The sequence below is a fragment of the Fundulus heteroclitus genome, chromosome 18 (genome assembly GCF_011125445.2).
Source record: "Fundulus heteroclitus isolate FHET01 chromosome 18, MU-UCD_Fhet_4.1, whole genome shotgun sequence".
Classification (NCBI taxonomy): domain Eukaryota; kingdom Metazoa; phylum Chordata; class Actinopteri; order Cyprinodontiformes; family Fundulidae; genus Fundulus; species Fundulus heteroclitus.
In genome coordinates, this window is record NC_046378.1 from 26,013,060 (window position 1) to 26,029,496 (window position 16,437).

The window sequence follows — 16,437 nt, forward strand, 5'->3', positions numbered from 1 at the left end:
AAACATTTTTGACAACCATATTTTGTGTCGGTGCTTAACGTAACATCCAAATAAAATACACTCAGGTTTGTGCATAATGTTTAGTCATAAAACTAAAAGAAGTAGATTTGCATTGTTCTGGTTCCTTTTCTTTTTTTCCCCCCACTCTGGCCTGTTGTATTGGCTCTCACTGAGCTGGTGTCCACAGGCTTCATCCATCCAGACCTGAAGGATTGAGCGTTCGGGTTATTTCCCCCCCCCGCCTCCCCTGCTGCTGCTGCTGATCTGCGGACAGCGACACACACGACCCCGGAGCGTTCTGCGGAATCAAGCCTGGCAGAATCTGATCATATATCCTGCTGAGCAAAGCGAGCAGCACAGACCCGCCATTTCCAGTCCTTGTGTGTCTTTTCCGCCCCTTTGTCATAGCGCTTTAACGCCGAGCAGCAGCAGTGGCAGTAGGAGGAGGAAGAACTGGGAGAGGAGGAGCAGCAGCAGCAGCGGCGGCGACAACGACGACTTGCGGAGCGGCGGAGGCAGGGATCCGGTGTACTACATCGGGATGAGAGCGAGACAGGGACCCGGTTCGAATGAGTCAGCGAAAGAAACCTCACTATCTCGGCATTGCTAGATTCTGGATGAACCTGTAACTGATCCCACCAAAAAAAAAAAAAAAAAAAAAAAAAAAATCGAATATATATTTATATTTTTTTTATTGTCAGATTCCGCTTCCCTTTATATTCCGCCCTCCCCTGGTCCGCGTCTGCCATAGCCTAGTTTTGATTTTTCTTTCCTCCGAGCGAGGTGGGAAAAAAAGGGGGGTCTTGAGAGGCTAAAGGAGGAGGTGGAGATCCAATTTCATTTTTTTTTTTAAATAAAACAGCTGTGGGGAAAGGAAACCTAACAACCGGGAAGACAAAGCCGTTCGGGCTTCCACTGGGCTTTTTTTTTGTTTTGTTTTTGAGAGTCTTTTGTTTCGTTGAGTAAACGCGAAGATGTCGGGACAGAGCATTACGGACAGGATAACGGCAGCCCAGCACAGTGTAACGGGATCCGCGGTGTCGAAAACAGTATGCAAGGCCACCACGCACGAAATCATGGGCCCGAAGAAGAAACATTTGGACTGTGAGTATATGCGAACGGTTCCGCTTATGCCTAAAAAAAAAAGTTTAAAGCCGCGGCTTCGCTGACACGGAGCCGAGTTATGGCGATGGTGGAAGCTAAGGGGAAGGCCTCAGAGCCTAACCGGAGGCTACATGCTAGCCGATGCTAGCCGATGCTCTCCCATGACAGGGAGATTAGATTGTTTTCACAGCGACCAGTGGTCTTGTTGGCATGCTTATGACGGGGATCTCATGTGTGTTTACAATGCAGCAGGCTGTTTTTAACGCTTTAAGAAATGTTTCTTCTCATTTCATTACCTTTTTTTTTTAGTTGTCGTATTAGCTTGTCATGCTATCTGGGTTTGTCTCGTAGCTTTTTTTAACGTTGTACCTTACAAAGCATTGCGGTGTTTCTACGCTCTCTTTTTAAATGTAAAGCGTATTTTTATTTGGGTACCTTTTTTTTATTAACAGTTTTTTTTTTAAGAAAAAGAAAATTAAAGGATGCTAAAGCTCCAAAGCTGGAGTGGGAATACGATAAATTTACTGCATTTTAAGCAGCTATGTATGCAAGGTGTTGCATACATAGCTGGATAATAACAGGATGTAGGTCAAAATAAATGTATTTTTGTTTCAAAGCGCATTAAAATAATTTCATGTAATGACAGCGTTCTGATATCAAGCATTCTTCTGTGGTAATTTCTGCCCTTTAATTCACAGTACACCATGTTAAAAGCTGCGACCTTAAACCAGGGCCGAAGCCAGGCTAGAAGTTAAAGTGGGCACTGCTTGGGGCCCAAAGAGAAATGTGTAAATAACGGAATAAGTTGACAGATGTCCAATTCGTACACATACTCGAAAAATAATTGATAGTTGGAAAGTTATGCTTACAGAGTCACCTTTTTAGTGCTTATTTCAGAACCTTTGCTTGTGTCTGAGCTCGGCGAAATGTGATGTACCACCTGTTTGTGAAAACATTGGCAGGTGCTAATTTATTTATTTATTTATTCATGGTTGCTTGAACTTTGCCCTTTTTATTTCTGGACAGAGGCTTTGTTGTTATGCTTGAATTCAGTTTTTAAGAGTTCAAGCATTCACATTTTGGAAAGGGATTTAAGTGAAGAGTTAGGTGTTCTGCTTTATCGTTAATTACGCTTCCTCCTCACAGTGTTTACGATTTACAAGTTGTTTTAATCCATTTTAAGTACTGTTTTTTTTTTTTGTATTCCTTTTAAGACTTGCATTATAAACACCTCGGGATCCTATGCTTAATATTTGTAAGGGTCTACGACAAGAGATGCATCAGCTGTGCTTTAAGAAAACCCAAATCCTCATCTCTAGAAACCTTAATGGGGAATACCTATACATTTAAGCACTTTATTACTAATAAACTGTATATAATTTTTCAACTAATAACGCTAATTTTAACCAACGTTTCTGTGAATGGGGGATGTTTTGCTGGTAAAATGTAAAAATCTTAACTTTTTTTAAAGCATTGCATATAATATTGATTAAACGGCATATTTAGAAATGTTGCACATTTCCCCCTTCGTCATTTCGTTTCACTAAAGTTTTAGTTGTTGTGTGCCTGACTTTTTTCTTCAGGTACACAATAAAGCACCCCATGGTGAGATATTTCGTATCGTACACGTCAGCTGGTAGCCACTAGGAGGAGGATGAAGCCTGGTGGGAACAAAGGGGTTTTGACTAAAGTGTTTTTAGACTTAGAGTTTTTGGTTGTCATATGTAAATGGGGTACCTACATTTACATTACTATGTATTTTATTTTTGTCTGTTTTTATAGACAAATTCATTTGATTACCTTTTTTTGAAGTGAAAATTAAATGTTCCTCACTAGTTTATCAACAACACAAAATTAGTTTATCTTGACAAAAAAAAAAAAATATCAATGCACTAATTAAAATGGTCTTTATTTAATGTATAGTTGACTGAGTTGATTAAGCTTGGATAACGACATCAATACAAAAGGTAGTTTAAAGCTTTCTAAAGGTGCCAGTTCAAAGACCTTGTCAGGGCATGAACATTATGTTTCTTGCTGACTTTCTACTGGCAAACCTGTCGTCTACCTGCTCTAATTGGCTGAAATCCTAAATATCGATTTAACTATTTCCTGAACAAATCAGTCAACCAGCATTTTGATGCAACTTGAGCACAAGAGGATGTTCTGTTAGAGACGATGCTCAAGGTATGAAATCTGCTCGCGCTGATTTTAAAATGAGAAACAAAATGTAATCATTAAATTCCTTAAACAATTCCTTAAGTGGGTACCTCCCTTCGACATTTGTTTCCCATTTGTGTAAAGTCTGGTATTTTTAGTGGCGTTTGAAGCCAGTTAACTGTAAATATCTATGCTTGGTCTTCAAACGGTCTAAAAAAATGTAATGTGAAACCCAAAAGTGTCCTTCGGAGAAACTTTCCGTATAATGCAGACCAAGGAAGGGGGAAAAAAAAAAAAAAGCGACTGGCTAAACAAAACCACATGCTAAGTTGTCGGTAAAAGCTAACACTACAACGCTTGACTGCAATATAAAAAGCTTAGTACAGCTCTGGTATCTGCAACAGTGAAGTAGTAAACCTCCCAGATGATATACGCTTAAGCTAACTGGTTAAATGTCAGCTTCACGGACACAGACAGCCTGATGATGGGGGTTCTGTCGGTATGAGCTCCCCCGTCGATATGCGCTTCCCAGGTGTTCAGTTCCGAAACCACGCGTTGTTCCGTTCTGCTGCGGGATGGATAGGGCGCAGGAGAACATTTATCAGCTGACTGCTCAGTCGGCTAAATAATGTGCAACGAAACAAACCAATGCACCCCACCCCCTCCATTACGGCACGTTTAGTTGGAAAGCTATTAGAGGCTAATGTGGCCAATAATAACACAAGTTGTGGTTTAGCCAGACTGAAGCTGACAATTGGAGCAGGAAGAAAAAAAAGCAGGAACCCTGCTGGTGTAGTTGATCACGAAAGAAAAGAAATTATGCAAAATCACCAGAAAGACAGACAGAAATTGCACAGGGCTGCTGCTGAATACATTTACATGGACCAAATACTTGTTTGCACTGTGAAACAATGTTTTGAAACGCATTTCCTTTGTATATAAGGATTCTTTTTGTGGGTAATGTGACGCCAGCTGTGGTGTTATGCTTCACAAACGGCGCAGCGACTCCACAAGAACATGGATTGTGGCAGAGGTCCGCCGAAGGCTCTTCCTTTCTCAGACAGATCAGACTGTAAAAGACAAAAACTAGACCTGGTACAGTAGCCTAAAATCCAGCCTGGCAGTACTTGTAATGCAATGGAACGTTTTGTTTTTTGCATATCGATTGTTGCTTGCAAATGCAACGGCGGCAATAAAGGTGGTTTTGTTGGAGGCCCAGTGTGATGGTTAAAGTTCAGTCACAATAAACCCAGTGTGTTATGTCAGACTGCAAACTCATCAGAGTGCTTTGTGGACTGAAACAGCTGAAAGTGGCTCTCTGAGTGGGTCATAATGGTTATTGTTTTGCTTATTTTTTTGGTTTAGTGATTAATGTCGCATGTTTTGCACGTGTGGCGCTGCTGAGGTGACTCCCCTGTGGTGAGATGAGGTGAAAGTTGGCAGAATGACACTATTGGTTTCATCCTAAGGCAGCCAGCAGTCCAGCGTGACTGGGACACGCAGCACAGATAGCAAGTGTGATTATAGATATTAGCTTGGTGCCCTTTTCTCTTTATTGTATGTTAACACGTGGATGCTGGTCGGTTTGGGTGGCGGCCAGGATGAACTAAGTTTTAAACAGTTCTTTTTGTCTGTCTTGTATATAATCATAGTTCTGACAAAGAAAAAAAACACAGACGTCCTCTGTTTCCACAAGTGTATTCACAATGAAATTCTTTATCATAATGTTAATTATTCTGCAAATGGAACTAGATAGAAGCGTTATCATTTGAGGAGTTTTGGCAGAATAAGAAACTGACATAATTGTGTTTATCATCGATTTGATATATTAAAATATTTCCCTCAGACAATAGTTGGACTCCAAAATTGCCTGAGAAATACCAGAACAATAAGGGAAAGGAAGCTTCAGACAACCTTTTAGATATTTTGTTTGAGGTAATTATGTTTCTGATGCGAGGGATGTTGTCTTTCGAGGCTCATAGGCATCAGTGGAAAGGCCAGAAAAGAAATGCTGTAACCTGCAGTGGTTGTTGGCTGCGTTTTTATATATTTTGCACCCTGGAAAGGCTCACATTCTGAGGCTGATCAGTTTATGGTTGATATCCTTTTTCCGTAAAAGATAAGAAACCTTACAACCACACCTTTTTTAAATGGGTCTAGAAGTTATGATATCAATATAAAGTGATAATATTTTATCGCCTGTTTTAAATATTAACTTGTCATATGCCAACTGGACCAAAGTTCTCAAATGCGTAAAGATTTTGGTTAAGAATATCCAACTGGAGATAAGGGCACTGTGTCAGAGACTAGGTATAAAATGCACAGTTTCAGGTTTTGGTTCAGACAGTTCCAATCTATCCTGTATTAAACTGTATTAAGAGTTTGTCACAGGGGCAAGCTGATAGTTTTTTTTTATTATTATTTATTGTTATATGGTTTGAATTCATAATTTGTTGGGAGTACATCTTAGTATAACTGAAAGCCTGGGCCAGTTCCTTGTATCAGGATATATGGAGCTCTTTGCAGGTTTTGCAGAGCATAGAGTAATGTATAATGCACACTAGGGTTGTCAGGGTAGTGCGATTTCAAACTAAATACCGATACAAAAAAAATTAGGGCAAACTGGTTGAGAGAAATATCATTCAAGTGCCACTTCCCTGTTTGACAAAACAAAGGACCAGGTGACACTAATAGTATAAGTGTTGATATGCTTTATGGAAATGTAAAGCTTTGTTACAGCCATAGTTATTTTATTATAATTATCGTTAGTGTGTCACTGTGTGCGCTTCCATTTGCTTGTAAATTTGGTGTTGATATAAATAAATGTAGTACTAGTACTTTTAGTATATAATGATCATAAAATTAATTGTTTAAAAACAAAACAGGGATCTTGTGCATACAAAACATTTTTAGTGTTAAAAAGGTTCTGGTTCTGTACAATTTCTGCCTTTCTGGTAATTTTGCATTATATTTATTAATCAACAGCAACTGTGCTTGCTTAGTTTTCTCCTCTAATTGTCAGCTTCAGTCTGGTTCTTCCATAACCTGTTAGCTGATCAAGCATATATCGACAGGGGAGCTCAGAATGACAGAACACCTTTGCTGGATTGTTTGTGTCCATTAAACTAATATTCAAACAGATGTCATTAGCTTTTTTCATCTGGGAGGTTTACTACTTCACTGTTGCAGATACAGGAGCTTTACTGACCTTTTGTAGTTTCTCTCAAACATCTGAAGTTTTAGCTTGTAGCATTAGCATAGCTAATTTTGTTTTTCCTGTCAGTCCACCTCATAAGGAACCTTGTGTTTACCTTGTCGTTTAAAGAGGGTTGCATATGTTTTCTTCTGGCTGTGTTTGACGTGTTAGCAGAGTTCAAGCTTCCAGTAGCAGATTATTATTGTCAAATGAAGCTGCAGGGAGGAACTTATTGTTGATATGAGGGACAGCAGGGAGCGGAGGAGCTGAGCCTTTATTTTTCCATTGATGCTGCCGGAAGACTTGCAATAATTTGAGGAAATGTGAAAGGATCGGCTTATGTACATTTTGACATGAAAAATAATCATTTCTTTTAGTATTGGTTAGGTGAAGGTATTGGTTGTTTTGATAAGGTATATGTGCAAGAAGGCTCTTTCCAGAAAGATAAACCCAGTTAGGAAATATTTCCAGTTGCAAAAATTTCCCAGTCCTGGTGAAAGTCTGACACATACCCTCATGGTATTATTTCATAATTGTAAGCAACATTTCACCATGTACATAATTTCATGATTTTCAAAGCTTTGTTGTCCAATTTTAAATGTGTATTATTAGTTGCAATTTGTATTATATACCATTTTATTTATGCCGTTTCTGGTGCTGTTTTCCATGTAATTGATGAATATTAATTGAGCTTTGAGTTAAAGAGAGAGATGCAGCTGAAATTGGGTTCCATTGTTTTATAATGACAGTTTATACATTTTTCACTTTAAATAACTTTGATTGTGAAAGATAAAAATGCATTGTCCCACTCTCAAAGCAGAGAGATTGTTGGATCTTCTACAGGGCATATTCTATGCGCTACAGTTCCATGCACTGATGCATTAGGTTTGACCTTTTTCCTGCAGCTTTATAAACTTTTAAGCTAGAAGCAATGAAACAGGTGCTTGTTTAAATTATAGAAATGCAGCGTTGTTTTAACGTTTATTTCAAAAATGTTTCCTTTACAATGTTATCAAAAAAATGTTTTTTTTTGTGTTTTTTTTATTGTCCTTCAAATGTTACCTGAGAGGTGTCAACATAGACGGAACAGAAAATGATTGACGGTAATGTCGGCATACACTGTACGATACTTTCAATTGTTGTATCAAATTTCATCATTAGTTGTTGCTAAGAGAGGGAATCGCCTTGCTTAAGTTTTTGTCAAAATTAAAATCAATCGTTATTGATATTATTGTCTGTCGTAAGTCAAAAAACTTATTTAATTTTAAGTGTCTGTACAGTTGCGTTGTACTAAGATTATCATACTGTGCCAGGATTCAGCTGCATGTAAAAGCTGCACGCAAACCTCTTTTTTTTGTGTCTCTCTCCCTCGCTCTCTCACGTGATAATTTTTTATTTTTATTTTTTGTGCCTTTTATTGAAATATATATAAAAAAAAAGACCTTTATTATTTTTATCCCATTCGTTCCGGAATAAACGACCCAAGAATGATGTCAATAGGTCGAACTTTTGCGGACATATTTGGACTTGTCCGGGATGAAGTCTCACCCTGCAGTGAGGATCCCGCACTAATTCATCTCTACTGGTAATATTTTTATTCAGTGACCTGCAGCAGCCAGAGACGATCCCTATTCTGTTCAGTTTATTTATAAAGTTTCAAATCAATTATCTGGAGGCACTTCACGAGACAAACTGGTCCAGTCCATGTCCAGTTTGGTCAAAATTCACTTGAGATCAGTCCAGTTCATTGCAATCCAGTAAAGGTCTGAATCAGAGCCTGTTACTCTAAATATGGTTGAATTTAAACCAATCCGTTTTAGACACGTGTATCACGCTAAAGCTTCATATCAAAGACTTAAAGAACGAAAGGCTCACTAAGCAGCTCAATTCCTTATTGGTTTATAGCAGAAAAATAACTGAAAAGGTGAGGTTTCTGTTTAGTTTATAATAGCAATATGTTTGGGTTATAATTACTGTATCATTTAATACAGTAATAATTAATTACTAAATAATTACTAAATAATTACAGGCATGAATGATTTGAGTTTCAAAGGGTTGTCTAGCATGTTATACCATAATCCAGGGTTGTTTTAATCAGTCTGGGTGTGTTCATATTCATAAATGAGTGTATCACGAGGCTGACGTATGCACGCAAGTAATATCTTAACAGACGAGATACAGAGTTTTAACACGGAGGACAACATTTATAGATTAAATGCCTGTGGCACCAAATGTAGCGACGCCAGTAGATGTCTGACCACCACTGCTTATCTCTGGTACATTTTTTCCCCAAAGTAATAGTTGTTTTTTTTTAAACTGCTTCCAGCTAAAACGTGCAAACTCTCAAAAATCGTATCGGAGCCGACAGAGGCTGCTGAGGAGCTGCCAAGGAACAATTATTCAAGCAGGCCATGAATCAGAGGCAGAGACACACGATGTCAACTTCTGGCTGCTGACAAGCGACGGTATCCTGACCTGCGTGTGTGATTAGTGCTGCCCGGCGAGAGGTTAATGCTACCAAGATGCTCTCGTATAAGTCACTCCAGCCGAGTGTTATTATGACACCCTGACCACGCTGTCCTGTGTGTTTGCGTGTCGTCTATGGAGTCGCCGTTGTTTATACCAGCAGCAGCTTCTGCAGGTTTATTAGCATGCCGACTCCTTGAATTGATTTTGCACGTGTAAAATATTCATCCCTGGAACGGAGACGCTCAGCTCGACAATATCCCACTTTGTCACGGCTGTTACATAAATTCATTTGAGTCTTGCAAGTGATTTTTCATTTTGAAATCATTAATGTTAATGACTGCAGATACTTTGTGGGCGGATTACAGTAAGACCTGTCCTTCAGTACTCCTTATCTTCCTCCACCTGGCTCCCCTCGTCTTCGTCGTCCGCTCCTTTTGGCCAGTTTAGCCAGCCATGCTAACCGCTGCTACTGTGGTTTCTCTGGAAGGTTATTCTGTCCTACTTATAGCTGCCCCCCCCCCCCCCCTTCCTGCCTTTTGAAACAGTCAAATATAGGGCAGAAAGGGAGGCCCACATACTCAGACTGATCAGCGCCGTGAACGGCAGGGTCATCTGCGCATCTGGAGGCCGGCTGTTCAAACTATGAGCATTAAAGCGAAGTGTGAGCAAAGGAAGTGGGACAGAACATGAGTGGTTAGCATCCAGACGCCGTGCACGCTCTTCTGCTGCCCTGCTAAGAGGCGCAACTTTGCCATTAACAATTATAATGAGCATTAACAGAAAATCCTGCTTTGTCAAAGCAATCATGTAATCGCTTCGACTGCGGCTGTTTACTGTGTAATTCAGATTTTCCTGCAGAAAATGGCTCCATTTAGCAGCCCCCCCCCCCCCCCCCCCCCCAGTTTTGCTCAGTTTTTAGTGTGCGGTCACATTATATCTTTATCATTTATTTATGATTCTGTATTAGCAGCTTTATTGTTTTGTGTAGATGAAAACAGTAACACCATTGAGGGGGGGGGGTCCTATTTGTAGGCCAGGATCAATTACATTAAGGTCATGGTCATTTGGAAACATGCAATATAGTGGAAGGTCATCATAAAACCACTAAGACTTTCCTGCTATGCAGAGCCCAGTCGTAGTTGGCTTCTAGGGCTCCCTAAGGGTTTGCATACCTGGAAACAGACGATTACAGAAGTAAAATCTATAGAATGATATATGGAAACTTTACCAGATGAGGGTTTGGAACAATATGTTGAAATTTACTGTCTAAACGAACGGGTATTTGGCGTAGGATGGCGTACAATACTAAAAACGTTTTCAGATTATTGAATTTGAAATCCCTATGAAACAACAGGCGCTGTGCTAATGCCTTGGGCATATTTGGTGGTTGTTTGTTTTTAAATGGGAACTGCAATCATCAAACTTCACTTAAAGCCTTGTTGCCTCTATTTTGTCATCCTCCTTTGTTTGATTATAATCGGGCAAGGATTCAGCGTCGCTTTGTGCTTAAACGTGAATAAAAAAAAGCATTTTATATATATATATATATATATATATATATATATATATATATATATATATATATATATATATATATATATATATATATATATATATATATATCTATATATATATATATATATATCTATATATATATATATATTATTTTTCATAACAGAGGCTCACATTGCATGTGAATTTGTTATAGATTACATTCATATTTATCATAATCAAGTCGACAGGTCATTGTAACACCAAGAGTTCTGAAAGGAAGTTTAGTTTGTTAAAACGGGATTATTATCTTCTCAGCAAAAAGGAGCTGAATGACATCAAACTTTAGAGATACGAGAGATGGCTGAAGGGCATAGGTTTTTTTTTTGTTTTTTTTTTTTTTTTTTAAACTGGAGATTACTTAACATTTTAACACAAACGTCTCCATCTGAGTCAAAATATTTGAACACAGCATTCAGTGAAGAAAGAACCTGAAATGGGTGTACAAGAGTCCTTGCTGACTTGATTAGATAAAATGCCAAGCCTCAACCCCTGGACCCACCCTTTTCTGGTTAAAAATAAATAAATAAGGGTGGAGCCACTATCTACAATCTTAACATTTTCAAGCCAGAGGTGAATGCTACACGCTTAAAGAGCCGCACGTTACTCAGCATGGGCAAAATGTCAAATAACCCACAATGTCAATATAAACATTCAACCAGTAAATAGAGGTTTGCAGACAGATATTTGGCTTGCAGCACCATTAAATGTTTTATCTTTTAATTTTTTTTCCTACATTTTATTCCAATTTGCTTTTATTCTGTTTGTATTTTCCTATATTTTAATCATGTAAAGCACTTTACATTGTCTTTTGTACTCTAAATGTGGTCTACAAATAAACTTGCCTGATTACAGTAAATAATATTCTGTAAACCATCAGTATGTATTAGTTGTAGTATATAACTTAGATGCTTATATTTGTACTGCAAAGACACTCAAACAGCTAAAATGCACTTTTCACTGATTTGAATAGATTTTTTTTTGTAGAGTGATTAACTCTTGTTAGTTGTATGAAAATGTAACGGTTAAAAACCAGTTGGATCGCTTCACAGTTTTCCCACATTATTACATGAGTAAAACCTTTTGGCTGCTTTAACATGATCTATGGGAATTTAATTCAGTTTAATGAAACTGGAGCATTTAAAGTAAGTACTGAGAAATCTAATAAATATGATCATGGTAATAAAAAAGAAACTGTTTAGCTAATGAGTCGTAATTTAGCTCTATGACAATCAGTTGGATTATCTGAGTAGATTTGTTTGTCTGCAGGTCAAATGTATTTTCAGAATAATAAAGGCTGTGCGCCATCAGGAAGTTAAGGGAGAACGGTGACTGTTGCAATGAGGAAATTACTTGTGATAAAATTTTGACAAGGAAACAACTTAGTTGGATGTTTTTGGTGACTTTACAGGTGCGTTAAAGCCTCCTAAAACAATTTCTGCAGCATTAAACAACATCACCAAAAATATTTACTGGCAAAAACAGCCTAAATGCATCGTACTGAGATTGTTAGCTAATATTTGTAGTTCAAGCAGTTCTGTTAAATACATATTTCATACTATAGTAGTTGATATGTTAAATGTGGTGAAAGCTGCATAAGGACCTACAATACAATGGACTGAAACGCCTGGGGGAAAAAAAAGCTTTTTGACAAAGCAGGGAATGGATGGCAAGTTTTGATGAGCTAGTTGAGAGCCTAGCGGCGTTTAGTCTGCGCCGGGTATTTTATTTGGAAAACAGCAAGCGTGAGATAATAATTATATTGTGATGTTTTTTTTTCTTGATCCACTTTACATAACTCAGATGGCTACAATTAAAAATGTAAAAAAAAAAAAAAAAAACCCAGACACAAATAAAGTAGAATTTAAATTAGTACAATCAGAGGTGATTAAAATAAAGTTATGTTTAAAAAAATCTTAAACAGCAGGGAGGTTTTCTCTTTGTGGATATCTCTTAGGTTTCATAAATGCAGCCAATTTCAAACCCGCACTATTGCACATGTGTTTTCAGAATAGGATTCATCCTGTGAACACCTTTTTTTTTTTTTTTTACTTACTGCTTTTCTGACTTCTTTTACCTTACACTTATCCCAGGTTTTGGGACATAAATGCTTACATCCGTACGTGTCATACTGGCCGGTAGAAAGGAGTTTACTACAGCCTCTTAGAAAATCGAGATGATGATGATGATTACATCAAAGCAAACCCAGCTCTGGTGTCGGGTTGGCAGATATACAAATTCCGGGATCGGATCGGAAGTGAAAAAAATTCCCACCCTAATTTTGTCCCAGAGAATAGAGTACAAAAATAAAAGTATTATTATTTAAACAAACCTACTTATTATCTTATTAATGGCTGCTTCTGTCATACTGTAACTTGACTCTGTAAGCAGATTTGAATAAGATTGAGGATGGATCCTACAGGCTTCCTCAACATTTATACGTTTTTAATACTAAATATGATTTTGAATCGTTGCGTAAAATAAACCGAAGGAGATGTGCAACTTGTCGTCTATTGCTAGGCCTGAGCCTTTGTAGCGTTTGCTCCTGTGACTCATGAACCATTTCTTCTCTTCCAGATTTGATCCACTGCACCAACGAGATGAACGTGAACATTCCCCAACTGGCCGACTCTTTATTCGAGAGGACCACCAACACCAGCTGGGTGGTTGTGTTCAAGTCGCTCATCACCACGCACCACCTCATGGTGTACGGCAACGAGGTGAGATAGCTCCCGCAGCCCCCCCCCCCCCCCCCCCCGCCCCCTACCCCCCGCTCTCCTCACCATCCTCGCTTTAATGCCCCCGACTTTTGTCTTCAACCGCTCCTTCTCCTCTTGCAGCGTTTTATCCAGTACTTGGCTTCAAGGAACACACTTTTCAACCTCAGCAATTTTTTGGACAAAAGCGGGCTACAAGGTGACGATTCTATTAAAAGTACCTTTTTTAATAAAAAAAAAAAAAGAACAAATGAAGCAGAATAAAAGCTAATGAATGTTTTTGCTTTGTGACGTGGCAGGCTATGACATGTCTACGTTCATCAGGAGGTATAGTCGGTACCTGAATGAGAAAGCGGTTTCCTACAGACAGGTTGCCTTTGACTTCACAAAAGTTAAACGGGGGTAAGAACTAACTACTTTTCTCTCTGAAACAAATCGACTTCCAGGTACTTTGACGGTGGTTTTCCATTTTGGACGGCTGAAAGATCAGAACACAAGTCTTATGTTGTAGTAAACGACAAGCGCCGTTGCATATAAGTAATATTCTGTGTTTATTTTAAGCTCCTATTGTAATGGCTTTCAACCAAAGAGGAAGTGGTTCAGCTTGATATCAGTGCTGACTTGCAAAAAGTGAACCAGGAATGAGCTGCACCCACACATGCAAATTTCTGTCCTTTGACAACCTTTACTTACCGGCTCAGAGAGACTGTGATGGGAAACGGAAGTAGACAACTTCTCTGTCCTGACGTCTAAGGAGTGGAGGGAAATCTGTAACCCATGCTGGTTGCTCTCTGATGCTGCATCATTGCCTGTTTAAAGCAGAGCAAGTCCTACGTTTGTCAATTATTGTCAAATATGCTAGTTTTAGCTTTAGGAGATTACTCTGCACTAAGCTTTTAACCTTCAGTGATGAGTGGAGGCTTTTATTTCGCTCATATGTTAAAGTAATTGCTGTTACACTTTTTTTTAATATATCTGATTTAATAAGTGTTTCTCTGCATATTTCATGATGTAAAAACACATGACCTCAAAGTAGGGAGGAGAGTTGTAGAGTTTTATGATAAATGTGCCTTTTTTTTCTTTTTTTTCTTTTTTTTTACTGAAAAAAAATACTTACATTTTTATCTAGCCTTTTTTGTCCAGAAAATTCAGTCCTTCTGAATCATTCTAAGTGTGACAACAGCACCCCCTGCTGTTAATAAACAAAGTACAAGTAAAAAAAAAGTACAAAACCTAATGAAACTGAAGTTTGTCTTTAATATTTATGGCTTGATATTATTTTTGCCACATGAGGTTCATAGCTAGTTAAAGGTTGACTGCAGGTACGAGTCGGACTGAAAGCCATTTATATCGTTAATATTATATAGTTTAAAAAAAGCGTAGCAATGTTGAAACATTCTAGTTGTTAGAAACTATTGTTAAACCCATATAGCCCATATATATGTTATACATTTTAAAAGGGATTCTGGGTAATCCTCAGAACAACAGCTTTAATGCATTAAAACAGAACAGGAGGACTTGTGATTTATTTTAGAGGTGTAGAGATTTTATTCAGTAAGAAATTTGTAACAGGTTAACATCTGATTGGTGTGTACAGAGATTGCCTGATTGGCTGGTTATGTCTGTGCCACTATTCAAAACAAACATGGCAGAGAGGGCAACTTATTACTCCCTTTTAATAAGTGAGGGTAAAGCTTTTCTTTTAGCAAAGGATAACATGGTGGTAGAGTGGTACAGTCCTGAGACCTTCCTGTCTGATTACTGAGGCTCTGACCGTTTAGTTGGAGTAACAGGACGTTCACATATGTTACTTTGAGTTGACAGAACATTTAGCAGCATTTTATTTATTTTTTATTTTAAACTCGTCTTACATTTTCAATAATAGATTAAGTAACAATGGCACCATTTCTCCACACAGCGTTGACGGCGTAATGCGGACCATGAACACAGAGAAGCTGCTCAAGACTATACCCATCATTCAGAACCAGATGGACGCCCTTCTCGATTTCAACGTGAGTTTGAGCTGAGGTCTCCGTTGGCGCTGCAGTTCATTCGGTTACAAGCTGCTGGAGTTTACAGGTTATGTTGCATTTTCAGCAAACCTCAGTGCAGTGTTTTAATATAAATAGTCCTGGCTGGCTGCCTTTCCTTAGGTCAATGCCAACGAGCTGACTAATGGAGTCATCAATGCAGCCTTCATGCTCCTCTTCAAAGACTCCATCAGGCTCTTTGCTGCTTATAACGAAGGCATCATCAACCTGCTCGGTGAGACCCCCAGGCGCCCCCTTTTTTTCTTTCTGTCCGTGAGGGTTTTCCCCCCGGCGTCACATTGTTCCTTCTCTCCTTGCCAAACAGAGAAGTACTTTGACATGAAGAAGACTCAGTGTAAAGAAGGCTTGGACATTTACAAGAAGTTCCTGACTCGCATGACCCGGATATCAGAATTCCTCAAAGTAGCCGAGGTAGATGACGCTTCATGTTCACTCATGAAACTCGTAAAGGAGTTCTGCTGTTTTTTTTTAAATTAGCTTTTTTTTTTTTTTTTTTTAACAGCAGGTGGGAATTGACCGAGGCGACATCCCAGACCTTTCTCAGGTAAGCAATAGTTTTCATTTCAAATCAAAGCAATATTGATTAAAAAGATGTGAAAGAAAAGCCATGCCTTGCTTTGCTTTCTTTAATTTCAGCTTAGACCTTTCCTCTCATGTTTTTGGTTTTGGTCTGACTAGAGCAGAAATGTAGATTATTCCGAAGTGTTATTCAAACAAGACCCGTCACTTTAGAGATGCACCGACCGAAGTTTTTTTCTGTCCTCCTTTATAAAATTTGATGCGCCTATACAAAGTTTGGAACATCAGGATATCAATGCAACATTTGAAATACAAAAAAATAAAAATAACATGACTGAAAGAAACCTTTTCTGGCTTTGCTGCTGTGAGTGATACATTTCTCATATTTGAACAGAGGTGACCTCATAATGCCTGTGAGGGTAGTCTCTGTAAAACAGGGTCTCACCAGGTTTGTTTTTTTCAGGTCTGGAGCGTTGCATGGCGCAGTTTGAAGGGGGAGCCCAGACAGAACCCCCACTGGGTTGTTTGTCAAGCTAATAACAGCTAGCGTTAGCGTAGGTTGTCAACTTCTATGTTGCTCCCAAGCATCCGTGTCCTACTGTTAGCTTAGCACGTAGAACCGTAACGGTCTCATTTCAGCGTAATTTTCACAACTTTCACCGTAGCGAGCTGT

General features: G+C 38.7%; 1 protein-coding gene across 8 annotated transcripts in view; it reads left to right on the forward strand.

Moving 5' to 3' along the window:
* Positions 1–241: 241 nt before the first annotated feature.
* Positions 242–16,437, forward strand: part of picalmb (phosphatidylinositol binding clathrin assembly protein b) — a 35,493-nt gene continuing 19,297 nt past the window's right edge. For 4 of the 8 annotated variants that reach the window (XM_036150055.1, XM_036150059.1, XM_036150060.1 and 1 more), the window contains exons 1-8: positions 243–1,104; positions 13,055–13,197; positions 13,318–13,393; positions 13,494–13,596; positions 15,113–15,206; positions 15,348–15,459; positions 15,550–15,656; positions 15,748–15,789. In XM_036150055.1, coding sequence (XP_036005948.1) covers positions 975–1,104; positions 13,055–13,197; positions 13,318–13,393; positions 13,494–13,596; positions 15,113–15,206; positions 15,348–15,459; positions 15,550–15,656; positions 15,748–15,789 — 807 coding nt within the window. In that variant the 5' untranslated portion in view covers positions 243–974. Of the gene's footprint in view, positions 1,105–13,054; positions 13,198–13,317; positions 13,394–13,493; positions 13,597–15,112; positions 15,207–15,347; positions 15,460–15,549; positions 15,657–15,747; positions 15,790–16,437 lie in introns of all 8 variants that reach the window. The other 4 variants (XM_036150061.1, XM_036150062.1, XM_036150058.1 and 1 more) reach the window with 3 other exon arrangements.